We start from the raw sequence: 7,458 nt of genomic DNA on the forward strand, positions 1-7,458 counted from the left end.
AAAATCAGAAACCACAGTAAATAGGATGTTCATATCTTAGCCATATGAATCAGTCAGTCCTCTACTGAAACATCTCCCCCATGACATTTAGAGTATGTGACTAATTATATTATGTACCAGGGTTCAGCAAATAGCTTCTACCATCTTTGCTTCTCTGTTTTAAGACAGTATCTGAGGTCAGATGTAATTATGCATGTTCATTTATTTGCAAATACAAATGTATGTGTTGCACTGTGGGTCTATAGATGTATTTGATAGTTTATCCACATATGATAAACAGTGGCCTGACTCAGTTATAGCTGAATGAAAGTACTGTTGTTGTTGTTGTTTTTCTTTGACTCTGCTCTGTATGTGTTTTATTTAAATGGGGTAAACTGTACTATTTATTAATCTTTTAATCTACTTTGGTTTATCAGACTTAATCTCAGCACCATGTTGGATTTCAATAGCTGTGTTAGCATGTCTCCATTATTAGATGTTAAGATGGGCCTATTCATTGAAATTTACTTTGCCCTGGCCTTGTATTTACATTATTATCTACCATATCTGTGTGGACACGGGAAAAAGGTAAAAGTAAAAGTAAAAGTCTTAATGTACTTTAAGTGAAATGTTCAGCTTTTTGTCATATTATTCTATTCTTTTGTTTTTTTTTTTTTTTCTTTTTTTTTTTTTTTGAAGGACCGGATTTGGCCTATATGTGATGTATTCTACTGATCCCAGTTACAGTGAGTTACAGTAGCAATAAGTGCAGTGGCCAAAAACTCATTTTCCCCAACAACCATCCCCAAGTAATACTATTTGAATCTATTTTGTGTTCTACTCAATCAGTGACATAGTGCAGAGACCCGCTGACCTTTAATATGCCACCCTTGTTATCTAAACTGAAAACCATCAGCATGGCACGGGTGCATAGTGAAATACCTTATTCAAATAAAAATCAATTAAATCATGTGTCTTCGGATGAAGGAACTATTTACATTTGTTGATGGGTATGTTTATACTTTATATTTTTGAATGTGAAACTTCATGGTACCACAGTTTACATTTCCTTGAATATGTTGTATATCTTGTCTGACATATTAGTAGTTTAACTGAAACATATGCAGCACATGCTTCTCAAATGTACAGCATCTTTGAAAAGGACATCATACGACATATTTTATATAAAAAGCTCATTGCATTAAATGTCAACCTGTTGACAGAGTTATGCAAATAAATTACGGTTGATAATCGCAGGGAAATTGATGGGGTTGCAAACACATGCATGAAAGTGATCTAAATAGGTCACAGCTGCATTGCTGAACCTTGAGTGGTGTACTTGACTGAAAATAGCTGTGATAAGATCTTGTGAACATCATGCTATCTTCATCACTTCAGTCTGCACCATACATATTTGCATATGTGGTGGAACTGAGCTCCTGATAGACTCTTAATGTAGTTTACCCTGGAGGAGGCAGAAACCAGTGTGATTTTGTGGCTGGAATTTTTTTGTTTTATTTCAAGTTCCACAGCCACCTGATTTAAGAACTTAAAAACCCTGAACTTTGACTTTTAAATTAGAGATAGAAAAAAAAATTATGGTTTGATACCACTAATGATGGATGAATAAACCCTGTGTGGTGTGAATAATATAATCGCCTTTCTTACTGTATCTACAGATCTATCAAACCTCCAGACATACAATACACTGTATGTCAGTCCTCTAGGACTGTAAAAATCTTAATCTAGTACTTATTGCATTTAAAAATCCACTAACCTCTGAACTGACTTTGGCAGTTTAAGTTTTCTTATTCTGTTTTCCTTTGCTGGATTTACCTGCCATGGGGAGCTAGGGCAAAAATAAGCTGTTTGGTCACGATTTACCCCACATTCTATTCATCTTGTACAGTATTACTATGCTTTTTTCACCTGGCACATGGGGAATAATTTAATTACAAGCATGAATCTATGAGTATAACATTAAAAAAACTACAACCCCTTGACCCTAATAATAATAATAAAAGTCTTAAGGATTCTCTGGAATCTGTCAATAAAATGTTGTGATTGGCAAATATTGTACATGCCGGGTCATTCTGTGTGCCTTTGGTTTATGGAGCAGTTCATTTGCTGCCACTGAAAATGTAAAAGATGAAATGTTAACAATTAATTTTATGATTAAATTATTAACAAAATGTCTCTCAAACTTGAGTCTATTGAGTCTAATTCAAACAAAATGTGCTTCTTGTCTTTGTGTGTTCTTTGTGTGTGGTTTAAAACTCATAAAAGCATATAAGGAACTTGAATGAACAAGATAACCTTTCCACTAAGTAAATATAAACCGAGATGTAAAGATACTGAGGAATAGAATCTTCCACTGTCTCTGGTTGTAGACATGATTAAATCTGTAGACTCTCTACTTACTGTAACCTTCCTAGACAGCTGCAACTGTTTGATGTTTCTGTGCAGTGGAAAGTTGAGGAGGTGTGGGGGAATTATACTCTATGTTTTTTGGCTGACACACACATCTCAGTTCCACAATGGACAAAATTTATCAGTTTTACCCAAATGAGTAAACAGACTGTGTAAATGTTATTAAAGTATAGTTTAATATCGAGTTGAGTTTTTCCTTGAAATCAACTGGAGCCTATCCCAGCTGTTATTGGGCAAGTGGCAGGGTACACCCTGTACAGATCACCAGTCCATTGCAGGGCCAATATATATATCGAGACACACAACCATTCACACTCACACCTACGTGCAATTTATAGTCACCAATTAACCTAAGATGCATGTCTTTGGACTGCAGGAGGAAGCCAGAGTACCTGGAGAGAACCCACACAGACACAGGGAGAACATGTATACTCTACACAGAAAAGGCCTGGGCTTGAACTGGGGCTCAAACCCGTAACCTTCTTGCTATGAGGCAACAGTGCTAACCACTCCACCACCATACCACACAAGGGTAAACTGAAAAAAAAAAAAAAAAAAAAAAACGAAGTGTGTCCTGAGTGTGACTGGTCATACCAGGCCAAGGAAGGCTGTAGTGTTGCAGGTTGTAGTGACTTATGTTATTTTCTCTTTCAGTAGTTAGTGTCATGGTTCCTTCTGTGACCTGAGCCTCTCCAGTGTTTTCTGGTATTTTCCTCTGCTTCCCTAGAGCCTCTGCCTCTGCTCTCTGTGTGTGGAGGAGTGGAGCATCTTCTGCTTCACCTGTAGCTCATCGATTGTTGTTTCTGCTTCACCATGTGGTAACACATCTGGGCCACCGTAGTTGGTATTCGTGACGACTGTCACGCGTCTCCTGTTCTCCCAGTCCCTCATCTTTACCCCCCCAGTACTCTCTTCAATATCCATTAAAGCCACTTACTTTCATCATCACCAGTGTTCCTGCCTGTGTCTGCTTTGGGGTCCGACACAAGACGTCAGCTTTCCAGCCCTGTAACATACTGTGAATAAAGATAAGAGACAATGGATGAACGATTGATCTAAAGGTCTCAGTTGGTGAAAATTTGTTCCACTTGTACTGTATAGATGTGTGAAGTTGTTAGATGACTTACTAATGTAGTTCTGTTAATGATATGGAATGTGATATTATTCAAAAATGTGTACTTTCAAGCCCACCTTTTTAAATGTGATACTTCATATAATGAATATTGACCCTGAGTATGTGTTTCTCAAGTCAAATTCTGTCAAGTATTCTGTAGTTTTTAGAGAAATTTGTAAATATACAGTATATATATTTTTTTATCAGTACTTAAATGATCTGCAGCAGTTCGAGCAATAGTCTTCCGCACACACTTACACCACATGGTGCTTTTTTGTGGCGATAACATCAGTGAGGTTTTAGCATTTAGATCTTCCCTGTATGGAAAGTTGTTGATTTCGCAAAGTACATTTTCTTTTGGGGCTGTGTGTGTGACCACAGCTTGAAACAAACATGATTACATCAGCATCATGTAAACCTCCGCCCTGATAACATCAAGAGATGCTGCTGATCTGTAGTGCTGTGTACTGTGTACATGCAATTTTATCTTAAACACAAATATGTTGCTTCACCCAATGCACATAACAACACAACAATAACTGCTAAACCTAATCTAGGTTACTGAAAAGACGGTGAAATCTTACTGTTTTTAGAGTTGATTATATGATCTTAGAAATGGCTAGATTAGATTAGATTAGAGATTAGGTTAGTTTACAATACATTTATATAGTGCAGGGACATAATATAACACAGTATACAACATTTAGTTTATGTGATTCAAAGATTCAAAGGCTTATTTGTTATATAACTAAGGTGTTTAGTTAAATGCAGTATGGCTTGCAATCACAACCAACATACGGTAAACCAGTACAAACTTTACAGACAAGACAGAAAAATGACACACAAAACACAGAAAAGAGTGATTTAAATGAAAATCCATACTGCTTTTTGTAAGTCGCTGAATAATTACTACTCCATCACAAAAGACCATATTGATGTTTTGAGGTGGAAGGTTTTACACCCTGTCTCTGTTTAAAGATCATCTCTGGTGTCAGGTGTGAATGTCGTCTTTGATCATTCTCCAACTCTCCATCGATCATTTAAAGTGCTTCTGGTGGACGCTGTGACCAGTTTTGCTCAGGTGTTCACTCAGTCTCCATGGTCACTGCTGTTTCACTGATGTAGGTTAATGCTCCTCTGAGTCGTTGAATGTGAAATCATACACAACTCTCGACTTCAGAGTTTTGATTCAAGATGATTCTGTCACACATACTGTCCCCGAAATCAAGAATGAACTTCTATACTCCAATACAGAACTCACTGTACAGCTGGTGATCTGTCGAGAGAACAGTTTCCTTTTGTGTATATCACATTTACTTAATAAGTTCATCTATAGTATGTGAGTTTTGTAACAAAATGCTTAATTGTCAGGAGTACTCAGCGTTTTCACTGCTAAAGTCTGGGATCTGGGAGTCTGGTATTTCAGCTCTGAGACATCACTGTTTTGGATTTTGCCACATTTACCACACGGTTCAGTCTCTTAGCAACTCAGTTTCCAGCAGCGGCAAATGTTTTCAGTAAAAAAAGTTCATAATGAACTGTACAAAACCTGCCCAGCACCAAACTGAAGACCAAAACAGAGCTTGAAGGAGAGTAAATATTTGACTAACATTTATTTGGTTGACAGACTGTTGTGGGAATTTATAATGAAAGTATATGTATATGTATAATGAAAGCAGAATTCACACAGAGAAATAGTCTCTCCAAGTTTATTTCATGATCACACATGCACAGTAAAACAGTAGTGGGCAGGGGGAAGTTCCTCCAACTAAAGAGGCGGGCCAGCTTTCAGATACAAATATATGCAAGCTGCTATAAGACAGTCAGTGAGCAGAGTGAATCACTTCAGACAGCAAAGACAGGAGAGAATCATCAGCTCTACACTGAGACACCATGAAGACTCTGAGCTTTACAGCGGGACTGCTGCTGCTGCTGCTGCTCACTGTTTACCACTGCACCACCATGCGTAAGTGTGACAGTCTACTCTCTGTCATAGTGTTCAGTTTTCAGGATGAAGGGTCTCAGTGATGTTTTGTACAGTTTTATCACATAATTACCTCATGAGAAAGGTTCACAACAAAGAACTAAATTAAGTCTGATTGTTAAAAGTTTTTTCTTTGAACTCAACTCGATATTAAAACTGATTTCTTGTGAAACCTGTAACATAAAATCATTCATTCATTCATTATCTATACTGGTTATTTGTGATGGTCGTGGTGGCGGTGGGGGGCTGGAGCCTATCCCAGCTGTCATTGGGCGAGACGTGGGGTACACCCTGTACAGATCACCAGTCCATCACAGGGCCAACACATATAGACAAACAACCATTCAACCTGCATGTGTTTGGACTGTGTGAGTTCGAGCCCGGGGCTTCTCTGTGTAGAGTTTACATGTTCTCCGTGTGCCTGCGTGGGTTTTCTCCAGGTTCTCTCCTGGTTCCTCCGCAGTCCAAACACATGCAGGTTAATTGATAACTCTAAATTGCCCGTAGGCGTGAATGTGAGTGTGAATGGTTGTGTCTATATGTGTTGGCCCTGTGATGGACTGGTGATCTGTAAAGAGTGTACCCCACGTCTCGCCCAATGACAGCTGGGATAGGCTCCAGCCCCCTGTGACCCCTCACGGATAAGCGGTATAGATAATGGATGGATGGATGAGCAACTAAAGGTGAGTCAATCAGAAAATTAAAAAATTACATTACATCATGAATTATTGTACACTGTTATGAATAATTCTGACATTAGACTGAATTTGATTTATTGTTCTTAGAGGACTGCTGCAGTGCAAGTATATTTAATTATATTAAATATATTTAATATACATTAGATTACATATACAATAAGTAGACAATAAGTATATTGCCTAAAAGTCTATACGTTGATAATGACAACAACTCACACACTCGTCATGAACTGCTTTTGCTGCCTGATGACTTATGAGCATTATTTTTATGGTTTAGAACCACTGACTCGTTCTATGTAGATGTTATTGAATGAAGGTGTACAGGTCTAAATGATCCCTGTTATTATTATTTTTTTCTTTTACAGCTCATGGACCAAATGAAATGTCACCTGCATCATGCTGCTTTAAATTCTTTCCAAAAAGAATACCAAAACCACACATCATCTCCATCATCAAAACTCACAAAAGATGTTCAGAAAAGGCATTTGTGTAAGTCTCTAACACCTTCACTCTGACAAGTTTTCATTTTTATTTATTTATTTACTTTTTAAATTCTATCACAAGGAGTCAGCAAAGTGAGACATTCTGAAATTCTATACATGGAGGCTTTAAATCTGAATGTGATATCAAAATAACTTTCCAGACCCAACTGTGATTACTGACTCTGCCACTGATTTCTCTGCAGGGTCAGTACTCCCCATGGACCATTATGTGTGAGGCAGGCTCTGGATTGGGCTAAGAAAGCTTTTAATGAACAATCATCTGAGAATCAGTGAATGAACAGCTCCACCCACTCCACCTCCAGCCATGACTCAACTCTGACATTAACAACCTGTATTATTCTATGATTTAACTAACCATTAACCATTTTATTATTAATCCTATATACCTTTGTTCTGCTTTACTTTTAAATCATTAAAGTTTTACTTCACAAATCATCCTGGCTTGATGCACCCCTCTGACTGATGAATGTAAAATGAGTACCTCACCGCTGGGCTGCTGATCTGTAGTTCACCCTGACCTCTGAACTGACTTTGGCAGTTCAGGTTTTCTTATTCTGTTTTCCTTTGCTGGATTTACCTGCCATGGGGAGCTAGGGCAAAAACAAGCTGTTTGGTCACGATTTACCCCACATTCTATTCATCTTATACAGTATTACTATGCTTTTTTCCTAAAACACCTGGCACATGGGGAATAATTTAATTACAAGCATTAATCTATGAGTATAACATTAAAAAACTACAACCCATTGA

General features: G+C 37.7%; 1 protein-coding gene across 1 annotated transcript; it reads left to right on the plus strand.

Moving 5' to 3' along the window:
* The first annotated feature begins 5,329 nt into the window (after positions 1 to 5,329).
* On the plus strand, positions 5,330 to 7,143 carry LOC108879806 (C-C motif chemokine 4). The gene is made up of 3 exons (XM_018671196.2): positions 5,330 to 5,489; positions 6,571 to 6,694; positions 6,891 to 7,143. Exons 1-3 carry the CDS (start codon positions 5,417 to 5,419, stop codon positions 6,979 to 6,981), a joined length of 288 nt encoding a protein of 95 aa, XP_018526712.1. The 5' UTR covers positions 5,330 to 5,416; the 3' UTR covers positions 6,982 to 7,143.
* Positions 7,144 to 7,458: the final 315 nt, after the last annotated feature.

The sequence above is a fragment of the Lates calcarifer genome, unplaced genomic scaffold, assembly GCF_001640805.2.
Source record: "Lates calcarifer isolate ASB-BC8 unplaced genomic scaffold, TLL_Latcal_v3 _unitig_754_quiver_1859, whole genome shotgun sequence".
NCBI lineage: Eukaryota > Metazoa > Chordata > Actinopteri > Centropomidae > Lates > Lates calcarifer.

Coding starts and splice junctions, on each gene's coding strand:
- LOC108879806 (XM_018671196.2), top strand. CDS start 5,417: ATGAAGACTCTGAGCTTTACAGCGGGACTGCTGCTGCTGCTGCTGCTC. Junction 5,490..6,570: donor TTACCACTGCACCACCATGC/GTAAGTGTGACA, acceptor TTTCTTTTACAG/CTCATGGACCAAATGAAATG. Junction 6,695..6,890: donor TGTTCAGAAAAGGCATTTGT/GTAAGTCTCTAA, acceptor ATTTCTCTGCAG/GGTCAGTACTCCCCATGGAC.